The 20,353-nt window shown below is 39.2% G+C and overlaps 1 protein-coding gene across 4 annotated transcripts; it reads right to left on the bottom strand.

Annotated features, from left to right (window-relative positions):
* Nucleotides 1-2,757: 2,757 nt before the first annotated feature.
* Nucleotides 2,758-19,128, bottom strand: ikbkg (inhibitor of nuclear factor kappa B kinase regulatory subunit gamma). 4 transcript variants are annotated; one of them, XM_085144656.1, is made up of 17 exons: nt 19,009-19,128; nt 18,755-18,801; nt 18,067-18,207; nt 13,661-13,935; nt 13,133-13,207; nt 12,915-13,016; nt 12,295-12,480; nt 11,367-11,428; nt 11,091-11,138; nt 10,400-10,502; nt 10,169-10,284; nt 9,904-10,056; nt 9,273-9,345; nt 9,023-9,157; nt 7,709-7,845; nt 7,460-7,536; nt 2,758-4,005 (listed from the first exon to the last, which is right to left on the bottom strand). In XM_085144656.1, the coding sequence occupies exons 3-17, from the start codon at nt 18,203-18,205 to the stop codon at nt 3,821-3,823; spliced, it is 1,866 nt and encodes a 621-aa protein (XP_085000782.1). In that variant the 5' UTR covers nt 18,206-18,207; nt 18,755-18,801; nt 19,009-19,128; the 3' UTR covers nt 2,758-3,820. The 4 variants fall into 4 exon arrangements, with proteins under 4 accessions (XP_085000782.1, XP_085000785.1, XP_085000784.1 ...); XM_085144659.1 differs by lacking the exon at nt 12,915-13,016 and having other exon boundaries at nt 18,755-19,110; XM_085144658.1 differs by lacking the exon at nt 11,091-11,138 and having other exon boundaries at nt 18,755-19,110.
* Between the last annotated feature and the right edge of the window lie 1,225 nt (nt 19,129-20,353).

Raw genomic sequence — 20,353 nt, forward strand, 5'->3', positions numbered from 1 at the left:
CAGCACAAGACTTTTAAGAGTATTTAACAAGAGCATTTTTCCCTAGTTTTACTACCACCCAGGTGCACATGTTCACCAAAACGCAGCAAACCTTTGCCATCTTATCCAGGAGGGTCACCTTTTCACCCACACATGGAAGATGTAATCTGATTGGCATGGTGGTATGCAGCATGTAGTTTGAAGCAAAGATTTCGTAGTGCCCCATGTGTTGGAAACCAGTTAGGATTTGTTTCATCCATTTCATAGGCTGGTTTGCCTGCAATAATGCCAAATAATTAGCAACTCTATAAATAGAAGGTAGTTCTGCAAAATCACTCATTATGATGTTTGTTCTAATTTGCTATGACCTCAGAGCGCATTGAAAATAAAACTAATAGGCTATAAAGAGTAATATGAACTTATTTAGAACTTACCAGAATGAAAATACTGTAGCACACCAACAGATAGCTGGGTGTTGCATCTTCAAAAAATAAAAATACAATAACTGAGACTTACAATGAAGTATCGTTGCAACTGGTTTACTGAACCTTTCTTTCAGGGCATGTACAGAACAACAGCATCCTTTTTCTACTGCCTCCTACAGGACACACTCTTCTTCCACTTCCTTACAACATTAATGTAACACAGAACCAATAGTGCCTCTCCTGGCATTACCATTGTAACAACACACTCATTCTGTTTCTTTCAGATGAATAACAGGAACTTAGGATGTAGGTATTTATGAATAATAACTATTATGCATACTCATATATTTAAATAACCAACTAATTTCTTGCGATACCACACTGGGGATGGTAGAGAACTGGATATCAGCTCGTCTCACAGCTGCTATGCAGGCTAGACGCCTTCTTTTGGTAACATCCGATACATAAGCTCCCTCATGATGCTTCCAGGTGAAGAAAAAATGAAAAGAGAGCCCATTTTCAAGCTTATTTCCTTGCCGGTTGTGCAATCTAACATCACAACCGACCACACAGCAAGCATTTGTTTGGCCTGCTGATATGGCGCCTCGACCAAAAATCCTGGCTACGCCCCATCCGGTAAGATCACGCTCCAGAGCCCTATTACGGATTTAGAAAGAAGACGCTGCATTTTTAACTCTGAGGGAGATGGAGAATGAGCCTATTTCCAAAAAAAGTGGAGTGTGTTCATTAATTACTATATTGTATATATTGTCAAAAATTAAAGTGAACATAGCAGTTGTTGTATCTTGTTTACTGTATCACTGTAAGATAATTTCAAAGTCAAGTTAACGGCACATAGTGAGATATTGTGTAATGTGAAATACTGTAAGCAAATGAACAAACAACCTAATTCTTGCTAAACCTTTGACTGTTTTGTTTGAATCCAACTGTTTTTTGCAGATGTACATAAGACATATTGTTACTTTTATTATTATCATTATTATTATCATTATTGCACTAAATACATTTTAAATAAAAGATACTTTGATATACATTCTACCGTAAGGTTGGAAATGTATTTTCTTCACCCTAACATATCTTTTGAAATGTATTTCAGTTTGAAAAAATATATATTTTGAATTTCAAAAATATATTTCTTTTAGCATCACAAATACAACATATATTTACCATATATTTGAAATATATTTTGGCCAGGAAATTTTTTTTTTTTTACCGTATTAAATTCCTTAACTACAGCCACATTAGCTCCACTAATAAGACACACGGGTTTACCAGCAATGTCTGTAAACACATATTCAGTCACCCACTGGCGCTGAAAGGCTCTGCTTTCAGAATCAACTTTTCTCTCCACCATTGTGAGCGGCTAGCTTCGCAATAACAGAAGTTTGACTTGACAGGGGAATGTTCCCAGTTAGCCTAGCCTTCAGCAAGGAGGCTGTAGCGCTGCATTATGGGATCTGTAGTTTGTATATTATTAGCGCCTCATATCGCCGGGCCATGCATAACAATAATAGTATATCTAAATAAAATGATCTCGCGGGCCGGATATAAATGTACGCCTGTGGCCCGCGGGCCTTGACTTTGACACGTGTTGTAAACGGTTTCTTCATAGTTGCGAGAAAGCATTTACGATGACGCAAAACAAAGGCAAGGTGAGTCTAACGTGTGAAGCAATGGTGTGACTATGCCGAAATTGTGTCGAGGTTAAGAAACAATCAGAGCGGTTTCCACAGTGACATCTCATAATGCTGTTTTGTGAAAAAAATAAAAAATAAATACACAAACTCTGCACAATTACAATTAAGGCCAATTATTACACCAGACTATCAATAACTTCGATCAGCACGTGTTTTGGGGAAATACCCGTACAAACAAGGAAGAAAAAACACCGAGGCTGTTCCCACATTGAGTGTTCGCTGACGGTAGTGTCCTTCAGAAAATTTTCAACAATACCATTTTCTCTCTGTTGACCTTCTTGAAGCGGTTTCAGTTGCTTAGTGATTGTTATGAAACACACAATAAAGCCAGCTATAAAATAAAATATATTGAGAATGGACCGATATGTTTATTGTGACAAGTGTTTAGCTGTTTTGGGGCTCAGTGAGCTTTATTTTTAGCTAGCCTTGCCAACAGCCTGGGAAAACACCCTTAAAAAAATCGGAATCCTTGCGCCTGACCTGCCTTGAAACAGCAGGTGAGCCACCTGTCAAAACTGAGTTGAAACGCACCAAAACCCTTACTTATGTCACATGACATACATGTTTGAACCCCACTCTGGAGCAGTGTTTCTAAACGAAACATCAATTCCATATCTATATAAAAACATATAAAGTCAAATGCATAACTGATTTATTTTGTAAATCTCCAACAGTTTGATGTATTTTTTCCACAAATGTTTCTATACTTAGTTAAAATCCACACAAACTGTGAAGAAATCTTACATTCAGATAGATAAATAGGTGCAACAAGTAAAGCTAAGACAGAAGATGGGTCACAAAAGGGCTGTTGGGTTAAGGACTGGGTTTAGCATGAGGTGCAGTCAGTCATGTACACAGGCACAGAACACAGAGAATGGTTACTTTTTTTCCTCCAACAAGAGTAAATCCATCTCTAATACATCATAATACATGTTCTGAGGTAATGCAGACAGCTACGTTTACAACCATAACATATCTGACTTTTTTTTTAAGCTCAATATGTTATTCACATGATCGTGTGTTTTCTTCTCTGGATTGTCACTTCTTTTTTTTCTTCTAAACTTATCATCACCTTAGGTCTAATAATTACTGATCTTTTGGACTGATGCAATTACAAGTATACACATTTACTTCACAGCATGTAGTGTGCTCCTCTGTCATCACTACAGCATTAAAGCAAAGAAGCAAGGAAATGGGGGATACAGGATCATGTGAATCTAATCACTGAATCTAAAAAATACTGATGAAAATGTGCATCCAAGTGCTGTCTCAGAGGAAAGTAAGCATAGGAAAAGGTAAGAGGGGAAACATAAGAACAGAAATGATTATAATGATTGTGGAAAGGGAAAAACTACAGCAGAGACTGGATCCACACTAGAGCTACAGGGAAATATCATGCTGATTTTCTTGCTTTTCTTTCACTTGTTCAAACTGTCATCATTTGATTGATTGATTGCCTTGGCATGAACTGTCTCGATTCCAGCATACTGAACTGTTCAACAGAAAGATCCAGAATTTGTGTTCAGGTTTGTGGATGTGTGTTTGTTTGAGAGAGAAAGCGAGAGTAAGGTGCAACTATTCAAACATGTTTTTCCAGCGGGCACCCAGAAATGGGAGAAGACACACTGAATCTAAACAGACTATACATACTGCATATCTATGTATGTTGTTGTCATGGTGTGCAGGGCAATGCTTATGTTACTGTATACAGTCCATTACATGTATCTGCAGTGTGTCCATATCTGGAGCCAGGTACTGGCACTTAGGACAACATAAATCCGGCAGCTCCTCAGTTCCGACTGGACCTTGATCACCGACTGGTCCCAATCCCGGAGTACGGAATGAGGGAGCAGGGGGCACCGTGTTGAAAGGGGGGAACACACCTAAGGCCGAGAGAAAGAAAACCTTTAAAAGAGAAACCACGTTTTACATTTCCTCAGTATATGGTGGTGGTAAAAGGTAGATTTACTCAAGTACGTATACACTGATCTTGACTTGAAAAACTAGACTGTCTATTGTTATCAACAGGACGATTTTAATTCAGTATAGTTCTGTTGTTTCTTTGGTAATAATAATAATAATAATAATAATAATAATAATAATAATAATAATAATAATAATGGATTGCATTTATACAGCACTTTTCGGGGCCCTCAAAGCGCTTTACAATTCCACTATTCATTCACTCTCACATTCACACACTGGTGGAGGCAAGCTACAGTTGTAGCCACAGCTGCCCTGGGGCAGACTGACAGAAGCGAGGCTACCATATCGTGCCATCAGCCCCTCTGGCCATCACCAGTAGGCGGTAGGGTAAAGTGTCTTGCCCAAGGACACAACGACCGAGACTGTCCGAGCCAGGGCTTGACCGGCAACCTTCCGATTACAAGACGAACTGCCAACTCTTGAGCCACGATCGCCCTGGTAAGTACTCCACGTGTCAGCAGCAGTGCACCAGTGTCCAGAAGGAAGGCTACCATAACATGAAGGAATTTAACAACAAGAGCTGAGCGGTATTTTGCACTTGCTGCTTCATCACCTTTTCTATACCTGTGAGTAAACCGCAAACAGCTGTCAAGTTAGTACAATGCTTTCCATGTCATCTCTCTCCCTCTCTCATTATGTTCTGACTGATTAAATCAATACTTGTTGGGAAGAGGCTTTTGCACTGACAGTAATATAGCCAGTTGTAATCAGCTCCATTAATCAAGTTGACACATGCAAGCAGGTACTCAGCCAGTAGCAGTATGCAGTAAAGACTTTCACACGATTTTGAATTAAGGCTACATCCACACTTATGGATGGATCCATGAATCGTTTTCAAACGAAAATGCATCGTTTTCTCTCCGTTTTGGCCTCCCGTCCACACTGAGACGGCATTTTCCCCGAAGGAAAACAGTGTTTTCAAAACGCTCTCGAAAACGCATACATTTAAAGATGGTGCTTTCGCGTCGCAGTGTGGACAGCAAAAACGGAGACTTTTAAAAACAATGACACATGTTAGTCATATGATGCAGTCATGTGACCAATTAAACAAAGATAGCGGAGGGCATTATACAGCAGTTGTTTTGTTTGCTCTCAATTTTGACAGCCCTAAAAAAGATGAAGATCAGTTTGTACATGCTCCAGATAGGTTTTCTTCAAATTCTTTAATTCTCACTCGCTTTTGCAACTTTGTACTTTTGTGTTACTCACAGCACAACTCCACCTCATTGTTAGTCCATTTAAAAAAACTTGGTGCTTCTCCTTGACATTTTGCTGCGACGTTTCAAAGAGCCGGAAACTAAATAAACGGCAGACAGAAATGAGGCAGGCCAAATCCTCTTGCATTTCACGCATGCGCAGTACTGGACTGTAAGCGTTTTCGGCCGCTTCAATGTGGACGCACAACTCTGTGAAAATGACTGAAAACGCTAGTGTGGACGCAGAGCACTTTCAGATGAAAACGCCGTTTTCAAATCTATCCGGGCCAGTGTGGACGTAGCCTAAGAAAAGCAAAACAGTTAATAGCAAAAATAGTTTTTAAATTCTTACTGTTTTTAACTTGTATTATGTTTTTTACTTGTATTGCTATGTATTAGGGCTGCACAATTAATCGTTAGAAAATCGCGATCTCAATTCATACTTATGTGCGATCTTATTTCGAAATGACAACGATTTAAAAAAAAAAAAAAAAGATGACGATTGTACCGCATTTTGATCCGGGACATAAGCTGCATGAAAACAAGCGCTCACTCTTCCTGCTCAACAAATGACAAGGGCGGAGGCTTATACCACGTGATACAGAAGTCAGCTGGCAGGGAAAAAACAACGGAGAGCACGTGAGAGATGACGAAGCTGTAAAGGCCAAGAAAGTGACAGGAGAGAATCTGTCCCGGTCAACCACCCAAACATCAATATCGGGAACCTTATACAGTGCCTCCCCATACCCGTCGAACTCCAGCAGGCACAAAGAAATTACGAAGGCTATCACTTATCACCTGACCAAAGATATGGCTCCCATCAACACTGTTCAAAACGAGGGACTTAGGAAAATGATCAACATCCTAGATAAACGCTACACAGTGCCGTCCCGCAACTATTTTAAAAATGTTGCACTACCTGCTCTATACACGCAGTGTCGAGCAACGGTGGAGACGGAATTACAAGCAGTACAACATTTTGTGGCAACGACAAAATGTGAGACATTTATTGTTTTTATGTTTATTTGTTGTTTTTATGTTCAGTCTCAACTGCTACGAAGTTGATGTGCAGTTAATAAGTACAATAAATATTTATATTGGAAAAGAAAATCGTGAGAGAATCGTGATCTCAATTCTAAGCAAAAAAATTGTGATTCTCATTTTATGCAAAATTGTGCAGCCCTACTATGTATCACTTTTATTTATCTTTTTAGTTTCAAATAGATGTATGGCACTTTGTTTGAAACGCTTTATAAATAAAGTTATTATTATTATAATTTCTATTAAAAGTACACTGTAAGAATAACATCCACAAATACCTGTGCTAATATTGAGGCAAAAAAGTAGGATCGCTAATTTGAAAAGTATTTTCCTTTTTCACTGTTGCATTTATTTACAACATATACGTTGTTAGATCCAAATGGTTTTGGACAATGACACATTTTTAGCCATTTATCCTCTGTACACCACCACAGTGGATTTAAATCAAATAATCAAGATGCAATTGAAGTGCAGACCTAAAAAAAAGTATTACAATACATGTTTAGGATTTACAAACATTTTTTTACATAATCCTCCATTTTAAGAGGCTCAAAATTAGTTGGACAATTGACTGACAAGCATTTCATGGCCAGCAAAATGAGTTCTAAAGTGTATAATAATTTACACTCTGCTTTAATTCAGCCTAATGCAACAAAACTGATCAGATAACGTTTCAATGTACAAATGGAGAATGACCCAAACCATACTGGAAAAGCAACCTGAACGTTTCTGAAGGCAAAGAAATGGGATATATTCTTCAATGGTCAAGTCAGTGACCTGATTTCAAACCAATAGCACATGCTCTTTAGTGACTGCATAAAAGGAAACTGACTGTGGTCAAGCACAATTAGACATTCAACAGACATTGTCATAAGATACCGGCACTTCCAAAGAGCGTTACTATTTCTTTGAATCTTATGAACAAAACATTGAATCTACTAATGAATAAAATAATTGTTAAAAACTTTAACAAATTAATAGTTTTTAATTGCAGCACTATATGTGAATAAATTAAAAAAGAAAATAAATTCCAAAAAACACACAGCATGAAATTTTCTCTATTTCAGTAGTGAAAGTAGAGCTTCATGAAAATAAAACTATCATGATTCTGTACCTTGTGGGGGGGGGATGAGTGTGGGCCGTGCAGAGAAGTCATCCAGGTGTCTCATCTTCATTTGTTCCATACGTGCACTGAAACAGAAGGGAGCATTGAAAAGTTCTATGTTAAATCTCATCTTATTAACTGTACATGCAGATGAAACACACATGATGAAGCATAAACACATCCACATACCCAAACTGATGGCACAAATAATTATTATAATTTGCAATGTCTTGGTTTTTGTTTTTTTTTGGTTTTTACCGTGCGGTAGCTTCCTGTTTAAGCCTCTCATTCTCAGCCAAGGCCTGATTCAGCTGCTCCTGCAGCTCCTCCTTTTTCTGGTTTAACTTCTCTCTGGCTTCTCGCTCAGCAAGAAAATCTGCCTTGTAGATCTCAGCCTGGGTGAGAGAGACATGTGAGGTCATTTTTCATGCAGTAATTTGGGTTCATTTCAATAAACTGGCATTACATACATGTTAAAATGTCGGCGTGGCTGATACAGACTGAAGTTCAAATATGTGCTGTCATCATTATAAGAATACTGAGGTTCTCGCTACTCTTTCCAGGCCAGCTGCTGAAGTCACCTTAGTTTGTGGTGGTTTGAAACAATTATTAGCACTTTAGATTTTCCAGAGTGATTCAAAGGACTCCTATGAGAGGAAAGAATCTGAGGGACCAGTTCACCTTGGCTGGGATAGTGTGGAGGGCACTCAGGGGAGAGCATCTGGTGGCCAGGCCTATCGAACCTATGTGTTACACTACACAGCATTCCTGGAAATGTCTATACCAGGTCTATGTAGGGGTTAGGAAAGTCCATCCATTAGTTGAATTTAGGATTCAGAGGGAACAATGTGGTTTTAGTTCTGGTTGTGGAATGCTGAACGAGCCCCTTACCCTCTCACAGATATTCAAGTGTGCATTTATTCTACATGTACTTAGTGCATGTGGAGAGGGCATTTTTCCATTGAAAGATACGGAAGAAGGTCATTTGGTCCCTGTGCACCCGCAGTGAGAGTTTCATCCACATTTCAGGCAATGAGCTGAACACAATCCCAGCAGAGTTGGTCTCCACCAGGACTGTCCTCAACACCATTTATATTCATAATTTTTATGGACGGAATTTCTAGACAAGAGCTAAGTTGCACCGGTGGTTCTCAAACAGTCTTTGTGTCAGATTCAAGATGCTGCGATTAGCATTTGAGCATTTTTGCTCCACATTGATTACATCACACTTGGGTCGTGACAATGAGATTCACTATACCACTATTGTGGACTAAAGAAATCATATCTCTAATATCTCCCCATTTATAGAAAATTTCAAAAAGTAATGCAATCATTTTTTATTTATTTAAAGTTACAGTGTAAAAAAAATCACACCACTAGATGTCAGTAGACTGCAAATTGAGTTCTATGCATAAACTTAGCTACATTGGCCGCTGTTCATCTGTAGACTGTCAGTCCGCTGTTTACTTCAACTGTCAATATGTGTCCATAGTCACTGTCATCTACCAGACCTGTCAAGTGACCACTTTATAAGTCAGGAAGTACATCAGCTCAACAGCTAAGAAGGAATACCTGTGCAGTAAGGACAGGAATTGTTTCCAGGGAGCCTTTCTGTTGCTCCACCTCTTCCTTCAGTTTATCAATCAGGTCCTGCTTCAGGGCCAGCGCTCGCTCAGCCTCCTCCAGTCGGCTGCACAGATCTCCACCCTGGAATGCATACACACAGATTCATGTTTGGACTTGACCCCCAAGGTATTCCAAAACTAATGAGTGTAAAACCTTTTTTAATTTAATGTTTGTTTGGTTGGGTTTTTATTTTTACCTCATTCTTCAGTTTAGAATCATAGTCTCTAAAGAGACATGTGTATGCATGCTGTAGCTGTGTCAGTTTTTTCCTGAGGAAATAAAGTGCAATATATTGGTAAACGTTCAATAAACCAAAAGGAGGAATGACCAAAGAGGCTGTTAACAACACAGAGCTATTACCAATCAGTTTGTCTGGCTAGTGATCTATCACAGTTCACAGGTATTGCCCATACAATCACAAATATGACTTTGACCACAATTTGGGTTAAAACCCATTAGGTTATCATTGTGTATAATTACCAGTGTAATGCATCAATAATGTAATATAGAACCACTTTTTTGCACAAAAGATTAAATAGTAAAGTAATTATTCAGGGTCATCACAAGCTAGTATACCCTTAAGTCCTAAGCTCGGATAAAATGGGAGGCTTGTGTCAGGAAGGGCATCCGATGTAAGAACTGTGCCAAATCAAACATACATATCCGTTCACTCTGGTGGCCCCTTGTTAAATAAGGGAGCAGTTAAAAGCTTCTACATTTTTTTAATGCATGTTCCACCACTCAAATAAATCTTTCTAAATAGCACAACAGTGCAGAAACATATGAATCATGTTGGCTTCTTCTATCTGTACGCGTCTTGGACTCACTTCTCCTCAGTGACAACATGTCTCTCTGACTTCAAGGCCTGCTCCAGGCTCTGGGTTTGCAGCAGCAGCTTGTCCATGGCTACATGATGCTGTTTCTTCTGCTGTTCAAGCTCCCGCTCTGCCACCTGCAGGGCCTTTATTTTACTGCTTAATCTGCACACAAGCAAAAAAAAAAAACCCAACAAAAAACACATGAGCACACCTAAAGGGTGAACTAAGACATAATTCTATGTATAGATCTATTGCAGGTGATGTAACAACTTACTTGTCTTCCAGGAGTACGCGTTCATGCTCACTTTTGTCCAACCAGCTCTGTCTTTCCTGTAGTTCTCCTAGCAGGGAAGTTGCCTGAGCTTTCAGGGCCTCGCAGTCCTTGGCAAGCTACAAAAACACAAACAAGCTTTTTTGCACTCCGCTTGCTAGAATTAAAAGTATAGGAGGTAGAAGATTTTTTTATGCTGTCAGAGTAAAAATGACAGCTAGTCACATGTGATACCTGGGCACAGTCCTTGTCCTTCTGTTTGAGCAGAGCTTCAGTTCTGTCCCTCTGAGCTGAGCTCTTCTGCAGGTAATCAAGCTTCTCCTCCAGCTCCCGATACCTACAAAATAAAAATCACTTGTAACAGGCAGTGACCGTGACAAATATTGAAAAATAAATAAATAAATATAGGAATGCCCTTTTTAAATTACTGTCTAATACAAACAGACAGCATGTATATACAATATACTGCATATCATTATATATTAGACTCAAAGAGCTAATCTTTTCTATAAAAGCACAATTTGAAAGACCAGTTAATTTGACATAAAAATAAATTAATTTAAAGTAGTTAGAAAATCTGAATATTGTACTTGTACATTACTGGATTAAACATTTATAGGATGTCTTTTAATAACTTTTGGAAATCATGAATGAGATAAAATACTAGATGACACTGGACAAATCATTGCTGTTGTGTTACAACATTATTGTGTTATTGGTCTGTGAGCTGAAGTTTGGCAGCTCTAATAAAATAAATGAAATAAATACAAATACATTTCCTAAAACAAACAAACAAAGAAAACAGGCTTTTTTCAGAATAAGAGACACGCAGGTAGACCTCCTGCAGTGATGGAGAAGACAGCAGAGCAGGAAGCAGACGTGCAAACAGTGAGAAAGACAAAGCCACACAGAACTGCGGGCTCACCTGCCCTGTGTGGCCTGAAGTTGCTCTGTGAGCTTAGCCAGGCTAGAGCTGGGAAAAGGGAACAGAAAGAGAGGAAGGAGAAGGAAGACAGCATCTCAAACGTGAGGCTTTTGTTGTTTTAAGCAATCAAAAAGCATGCTGGTGTCATTTTCCAAAAGAGAGCAATTCTCTGCAGATATTCTGTATCATTAAACAGAACTGTGTTAAAGGTTTAGCAGAAAGTAAAGTTAGTGCTGTTAGTTTCCAACAGTGCGCTTAAGTGAAAATGCTTCATACCAGTCGGACGAGTGCTGTGCCTCAGAGCGCTGCTGGACAACCTCCTCAGTAACATTGTTCGTCTGTAAAACAGTCATACAAGTTTTTCCACATCACAGATGACAAAACAGATTGTGTTTATCATCACGTCATCTCTTTTGTCATTTGCAAGCAGTGAAAGGTCACATCTACCAGTGACACGCAAAATGCAACAGAGGAAAACAAGCCATTACTTTGTGAGGAGATTTCTTCTGATAACAATTTATCATTTTTTAAATCTTCTTTATTCATGTTTTCAAATGTTATTATTAACTGTAGTGCTAATTGCTATTTAACATTTATGCAAAGAACAACACACAAGGAGGCTGAAAGCCACCAGGTGGAACTGAGACCAGAATCTTCAACGTAACCTAAACAGTGTTGTTTAGGAAGGCTACTCAAAATTATTTTATTATTTTTGATGTGATTAGTTTTTATTTACCATGAATCTGATTTGTCTGACTACCAATCCAAAACCTGAAACACCTCAATCATATTTCAAATATGATTACATGCAGCAGCATCCGTGAGCGAAATGTTAGAGTTCAGCACATTTAGCTACACGGTATAGTAACATTACCGATAAATCATTGCTAATATTTGATATTTATATTATTAATTAATATTTTTACCGATTTTACTTATTATTGTATTTGTGATTTCATATTAACTTTTACCTTAACATGCCAGCTAACTGCTATATTATCTACAGTAGCATCTGGGTGTTACGTTCAAGGCCAAGTGGCAGTTCATGCTATACAAATCTGGAAAGTTATGCGACAAAAACAGAACATTCACACATTGTTTTGCTAGTAAATGTTCCCTTTACACCTTCCAGGATCATCTACATTGCTACCTTACCATAGTGACTCATCTGAAAGACTTTTATGTGCCTGGATATCAACGTTACCTGTGCCTGGGCCAGTTTACCCCGGAGCTGGTCTATGCAGTGAAGCATTCGCTCCTTCTCTTTCTCTCCCTCGTCCCTCTGCTTCTCTAGCTCCTCATTTTTCCTTCTCAGCTCTCGCATCCCTTCCTCCAGTTTCTCTTTGTGGCTCTTCAGCAGCTGCAGGAACTCGTTTGCACCTTCCACAGGCTCCAGAGAAAAACATGGAAGTGGCATAGAGATGGATTAAATATATGAACATACAGAGAAGAATGAGAAAAATGGATCGTGTTCGTTGTGGGCTTCAGCACTGAAACTACACCGAAACATCCAACACCATGTGGATAAGGAGAAAATGAGAGGTTGTGATTGGGATAAACTGTGTTTTCAAAATTTTATTTGAGTTTTGTCAAAAAAAAACCACGTTTGACCTCAAAATTTATGCTGCTGAATGTAAAACACAGTCCAACACACTTCAGTTGCTGCCAATGTCATTTTAGTCACATTTTCTATTAGTTACAATTTTTGACCTCAGCCATTGTTTGTAGATTAGGTGAGGAAAGCTCAAACTGGAAGTGTGAGACCTGCAGGTGCAGCGTTAGAGATCTGACTGGTAGAATTAGGATGGGAGTGACCGGGCTCACCTGGCTATTGTCATTGCCCATTATATCTCCCAGTTCATCTGAAAATGATATGGGGGGAGAGGATTGTGCGTAACTCAATGAGCTATGCACACTTGTGTTATCCTAGACACACAGACACACTGATTAGCTGAAAAATATGAGCAGAAAAAAAAAACAGAGTTTGACTGACCATGACAGCACATGAACATGAGCCACAAACACACACACAAACATCTTACCAGGCTGCGAGGCGGTGATGTCTGTGTGCATTGCTCTGTATCTTCGACTCTCTTCTTTTCTCGCTGATCTAGAGTCTGAGAGACATAATGGAAAAGATTAAAAGTCCATTTCTCACCTTTCCCATGATATATATGGAGGCTCATATTAAACAGGATTAAAAAATTAAAAAAAGAAGAAGACCTGTTTCAGACCTTTTTTAAAATCTTTGCTCTGTATGTTGTCATATGAGCAGATATCCCTAATATGGTCATCTCTGGCTATTATACAAAAAAACCCACCCACCTATTACCCAAGCATTTCGTTACTGAGGAACAGCCAATCAAAAGAAAGCTAGCTTAAAGGGGGGGGGATGAGCTAAAACAGTTTGTTTCTGTACTGAGGGGCCACACAAAGACCCGTGTGAGTAAGGATTGCCTTATATACATCTACAGGACACACAGATTTGGTGCATGTCTGCTTGCCTTTGTAAATTTGAAAGTAGGTAAATGGAAACATGACTAATAATTATCAATTTCCAGCTAGCCAACCTGTGGTCCGTCCACTGGTCCATTCCTGGCTGGCCGTAGCTGCGGGTTTTCAGTCTGGCTGGAGCTGCAGCAGTGATTAGACGATGTGTTGGAGGAGCCAGGTCCGTTCACCATGCTCTGTAAGGAGTGGTTCTCCTGGGCCAGCCTCTCCACCAGGGACCTTGCTTCTTGGAAGCGACAGCTGAGAAACTCTCGTTCCTCTTTTGTCCTTCGTTGCCATCCCTCCATCTCCTCACAGCGCTGACGCAAGGCCAGGTTGCTCCGCCGCAGGGCCTCTGTGGGAACAGAATGAGGTGGTAAAAGGAGATGGGGGAGACTAATATATACTAAATACAGTCATGTGAAAAATAATCATTTCACAGGCTCTGCAAAGTCCTGTAAAAGACAAATCTGTGAAACTGTGATTCAGTAGCTTGCAGAAATACCTGTACCTGACTATCAGTCTCTCACACGATTGTGGAGGATATTTCACTGATTCCTCTTTGCTCCACTTCACTTAGTTGTACACTTGTCATTTCAGGCAGGCTGATGTCTGGAATTTGGGCCACTGCAACACTTTGCTTCTTCTGGGGTTTTTTAGTGTAGATTTGGTGATGTGGTTGAGATCACTGTCCCATTGTTGCATGACCCCACTTTACGCTAAGCTTTAGCTGTCAGATAGAGAGCCTCAGCTTTGACTCTATAATACTTTCACCAAATGTGCCACTGTGCATTATAACCAAATACAATCTCCACTTTGCTCTCATCTATCCAAAGACATTGTTTCAGAGTTCCTGTGATTTGTTCAGAGGCAACTTTGCAAAGCTAAGCTATGCTCCCATCTTTTTTTTAGCGAGAGGAAGTTTTCTCCTGGGAACCATTCCAGTACAGCCATACTCCTTTAGTCCTTTTCTAATTGTCAATCCATGAATTTAAACATGCTAATTGAAGCCGGTGGAGTCTGAGAAGTAGCCTTCAGGGTTTTTGTAATCTCCCTTTGCATTGCATGCACTGACCTTGGGGTAAATTTGATAGGACATCCACTCCTGTGTTAACATGCACCTGAAAACTAGCAACCTTAATTTTTTTTTTGAAATGGTCACACCTGCTGTAAGGGTGTACTTTCTGTATAAAGGTGTGTGAAAATTATGCTTTTCACACGACTGCGTGTTAATGATATTACTGAGTAACTGAATTAGTTTGCTGATGGTTTCCTTGAATTAATGTTAATAAATATAATTTGCTTAACTGAAACACTGTTCCAGTGACACATAAAATCGAATTATACTTTTACAAACTCTTGCTCAGTTCTTGGAAATGCACTCAGATATGACTTTCATTTTTGTGACACCTTTCCTAACTGACTAACAACAGTAGCTGATGTCAACATGAGCATAGAGTTTAAATAATGACACAGACTCAGTTTGCTGACTCTTTCTTCGCCTTCCTGTTGCGCTACTGTGTCTATTAGTCATGTTTACCATTATACAAATGTTGACAAAATAAATGTTCAACTTTATTAGCAGTAAAAACATTTCTCAGTTGAATTAATTTACATGAGCTGCAGCATATAAAGGTTAACGCCAACTAATGCTAGTTAACTTCAGATAGAGTTTGCTGTATAACTGAATATAGAAATCTTCCTCTTTACACTCTATAAACTCAACAGTGAATGACTGAAAATACTTTGTTTAAATGTTCCTTTGAAACAGTAATGTGTACTCAGTAAACACACCACATTACTTACATTAATAAAGTATTTTTTGTGCACTTATCTTGAGAGAGAAAGCATACCGAGCATACCATACTACATACTGGACACAGTTAAAGTGCTGTGACTCACAAGGTGTGTAAAGTAAAGTAAAGTAAAATTTTACTTATATAGCACCTTTCAAGATAAAAATCTCAAAGTGCTTCACATAAGCTAAAACATAAAAATAAAAATCAACCAAAAGCAGATTTAAAAAGATGAGTTTTTAGCTGTTTTTTTAAAAGCGACCACTGAGTCCACAGATCTCAGGCTCAAAGGGAGAGAGTTCCACAGTCTGGGGGCCACAGTTACAAAAGCTCTGTCGCCTTTTGTTTTCAGCCTCGTATGTTGGACAACCAGCAAGCCCTGATCACATGACCTCAGGGACCTGCTGGGAATGTATGGATGTAAAAGTTCACTTATATATATGTTGGTGCTTGTCCATGCAGAGCCCTGAAAGTCAAGGTCAAAACCTTAAAGTGGATTCTGAATTTAAGAGGGAGCCAGTGCAGCTGAATCAGCAGGGGTGTGGTATGGGAGTACTTGGAGGACTTGGTCAGAAGCTTTGCAGCAGCGTTCTGAACAACTTGCAGATGCTCCAAAGAGGCTTTACATAAACAAGTAAACAAAGAATTACAATAATCCAGACGAGATGAAACAAATGCATGAATGACCATTTCTAATTCGGAGCGCGATACAATGGGACTCAGCTTAGCAATGTTTCTCAAGTGATAAAAACAGGAGCGGACCAGATTTTACATGGGCATCCAAAGTCAGAGCTGAGTCAATAGTAACACCAAGGTTCCTGATAGACGGTTTGGCAAATGTAGCAAGTGGACCCAAGTTTTCCATAACACTAGGAACAAATTTTTTAGGAGCATAAACAAGGACTTCAGTCTTCTCCTCATTTAGTTGAAAAAAGTTTCCAGCCATCCAACCTCTAATGGAGTCTATGCACCTATGCAAAATCTGTAGCTTGGAAACATCTTGGGGCTTAAAGGAGATATATAACTCAATATCATCTGCATAGCAGTGAAACGAAATGTCCTTAAAAGTGCTCAATAAGTGCTGAAGAGGAAGTAAATACAACAAAAACAATAAAGGCCCCAAAACAGAACCTTGTGGCACACCATAGGTAAGAAAAGTAGAAGAGGAACTGTACTTAGAGGTAGCCACAGAAAAGGATCGTTCATGCAAATAAGATTCAAACCTGTCCAAAGCAGCCCCTGATATACCCACCCAGTGTCTCAGCCTATCTAGCAGAATATGATGGTCCACAGTATCAAAGGCGGAGGTCAGGTCCAACATCAACAAAACGGAGCATTCTCCTGCATCACATCTCATCAAAATGTCTTTGGAGACACTAAGAAGTGTAGTTTCAGTAGAGTGAGATATACGAAAGCCAGATTGGAATTTATCCAGAATGCTCTATTAATCTAAAACAGCTATAAGCTGCTTAGCCACAACCTTTTCTAAAATCTTAGCAATGAACGGTAATTTTGAAATTGGTCTGTAGCGTCAAGCTTAGGGTTTTTTTAAACAGTGGGTGAATAACAGCATTCTTACAATTCTTCTTCAGGGACCTGACCGGAAATCAGTGAGGTATTGATAATTGTAAGCACAGTGACCAATAGACTGAAAGACATTTTTAAACAAAGATCCATGTAAAATATCAAGAGAGCAGGAGGATGCTCTCATTGAATCAACGCCTCCATGTTTCTGCTGATCTAGCTTATGTTTTTCTGTCTGTATTTGTGGTGTAGGTAAAGGGGGATCCTGCTGCTTTGTGAGGCATCTGTTGTAGTCAAAACACTTGCACAGGTGTGAAGAATTGTTCAACTTCATTGCATGCATCATTAGGTCTCCATAAATGCTTACTAATTTGTAAATGTGAATAAAGGAATTTGTATCTTAAGTAACATGTGCTTGCAAACTGAGACCTGGAATTGAGTATACAAGTGTGTAAATGACCTGTAGTTAGAGACAAGCGTTCCCACAGATATTTACATCTACAGCGGCACAAGTATATCTGTATAACTCATGAACTTTCTATTTTTCAGCCATTAATATCTCCGTACACATCTGTAGATTTCATTACACTAGGAAATCTGAAAATAGATTGAGGTTTTTACAAATGTACAAATCGGACGTCTTTTCCTGTTAAATGATAGTTCTGCCTCACCAACATCATCAGATACTTGCTCATAGGGGATTGTCTGCTCTTTGGGGTTTTCCCTCTATTATGCTGTAGGGTCTTCACCTTACCATATAAATGTGACTAACACCAGAGACATTGTAAGAATGAGATGTGACACTTTAAGAGCAAAGATGCTGATAGAAACAGAACTTCTAGGGGGAAAAAGCTTTTTAAAACTTCATCCTGGAGCAAAGTCTGTAACCTTTGAAAGTATTTGTTATCTCTGCATACAGTTTGTATATCCCAGTGACCACTGAATTCAAGAGTTAATGTAGATAAATGCTTTAAAATAATGAACCACGCAAATATGCTTCTAAAATGGCTTTTAAAGGACAAGATTTGCTTCTTTCTTTCTTTCTTTCTTTCTTTCTTTCTTTCTTTCTTTCTTCTTCTTTCTGCTTCTGCTTCTGCTGTTTGAGCTCATCACTCAGTGCAGCGATATTCTTTTAAGAGACCTTTTTTTCGCCTGAACATGCTTACCTCTAAGCTGCTGGTTGTCACTCAACAATCTGGTCACCACTTCATTGGCTGCAAGCTCTGGTGGGACCCTGAGGGTCCCTCCACTCTCTTCTCCGGACATCTCCCACTGCATGGGGCCATCGGGTTGTGGCTGCACCATCACTGCAGAAACACATCAACATTACATCACATATACACACATTTCTTGTTTAACTAAACCGTTATTAATGTTGAACATCAATATGCCGATGACCTCCCCGGCATTCTTCATCACATGACACATGGCAGACCAGGCCTCAGCGCCCTTTAGGCGGCCCAGGCTGTAAACTTTCATTTTCACTTTAATACAACGTCTAAATCCAAGTCCAGCTTGTGTGTGAAATGGGTATCTGACCTGATGATAGACTTCACGAGTCAAAGATAAAATGTAAGTGATTTTTGAGCTCACGTACAGGAATGGAGGAAAACATTACGTCATCCGCATTACCGAGGCAATGGACTCGACACAAATGTAGATTAATTAAAGTATAAACGCCAGTCGTCAATTTTAGCCAAAACCACCAGATCGCCCCAGCTGTGTTATAGGTAACGTTATAAACATCTTATTTTCTCCCCAACTAAACAAACAGGGTCAAACATGACTCCCGTACTAATTCTAAGCCCATCTGGCAGGTAATGTAGCAGCATTACTATGTGAAACTTCACTTACCCAATCTTCTTTTTCACTCCAGTCGCGTAGAGTATCAGACAACACAGCTGTCAGTCACATACAAACTGTTAGTAAGGGTATTTAACGCAATTAAACCAGCGTCAGGGAGCTGGCGCTAAACAGCTAGCGACTTAGCTAATGAGCTAGCTAGGATAACAAACCAAAAAGACAACAAAGTAAACTTAGGCACGTGTTGACTGACATTAAACTAAAAATACATTAACGAGCTGTCTGTCTTCAGAAAGATATTGTACCTGGTTTGTAATATTATTCCAACGGACTGAACGTGTTTGACATGGGCTGAGCTATCTGTTAAAGCTGAAGCGGGTGTTGTTAGCGCAGGAAATGAGAGAGAAAATTTCACCCTGAGTTGAGTCTCTCAGGCTAACCCCTAAGTCTTGCTAGTTTGAAACGTTTCACATCCCATTATTTATTAGAATTAATAGAATATCTTCTGAAACGCAATTCAAATGGTGACCCATTTTAACTGAAACGGATTGCCCATTATATCTAAAACATTAACATAAACTGGGCTGTTAACTAAAACAAAAATGTGGTTTATTTTACAAAATGTCAGCATTTTATCTGACAGGAACCATCATGACATGGAGTAATTTAGAGTAATTCATTATCCTTTTTATAATTGATTTATTGGCTTGCATGCTAAAATTGAATGTGTCAGGTCAGTCACGCAGTTTTCTGTGTCAGTCTCGCAATGAGGTGCTGCTCTGCACCACCTAAGTCTCAGACCAATAAAATCAACCAACTCAAGTGTTAAATGTACTGTACTGTTGTGGCACCAGCCTGCAATCACTATCACTCACTGGCTTAAAGCTTTAAAAGAGCTAACATGCTCATAGCTTAAATGACCAGTTTTACAGACTTTGCTGATTTCATGCCTAAATTACACAGATACACAGCTAAGTGACATAACAGTGGCATATATACAAATATTAACTTTCAATATTGATACCATTAGTACTAGTGGACAATACTTCGGTGACTAGCTGGTTAGATATTTTGGGTATATACTGAAATTTGTTATAATCAAACTATTAATATCTTTCTAAAACATACGACGTTGTCACCATGAGGGACTATAAAAAGGAAACAGAACTCACTTGTATCAAGTCAGTAAAAAGGCCTAAAACAAAATACTAAACAGAAGAAAGAAGAAGAGAAATAACAATTTAACATAAACCAGTGACTCTCCAAAAGTTGATTCTGTTCATCTGGACGTAGCGTATTCTGGGAGAAATGTTTCGTCACTCATCCAAGTGACTTCTTCAGTCTCAGCTGACTGCAGGATTCCCCAATCTTATAAACAGTACATTTGCATAATGACTGAAACCAGCCCACTGAAGGAACAATGGGCTGTGAGGTCAGTTCCTTAATGATAATTATGCAAATTCTCAAGACCATTGATCAACAACCACTGACCAAAACCCACTGATCAAAGACCACTGATCAACGGTCATGAGTACCATTCACAGAGAGTTGGGGAATGGCTGCAATCACAGCATTGTAAGATGGCGAAAGATGTACCCTTAGGCCCCCTCCTCGATTCAGAGATGGTCTTTCCCTTTTCACGTAAATGGC

Source organism: Neolamprologus multifasciatus, chromosome 20 (genome assembly GCF_963576455.1).
Source record: "Neolamprologus multifasciatus chromosome 20, fNeoMul1.2, whole genome shotgun sequence".
Classification (NCBI taxonomy): Eukaryota; Metazoa; Chordata; class Actinopteri; order Cichliformes; family Cichlidae; genus Neolamprologus; species Neolamprologus multifasciatus.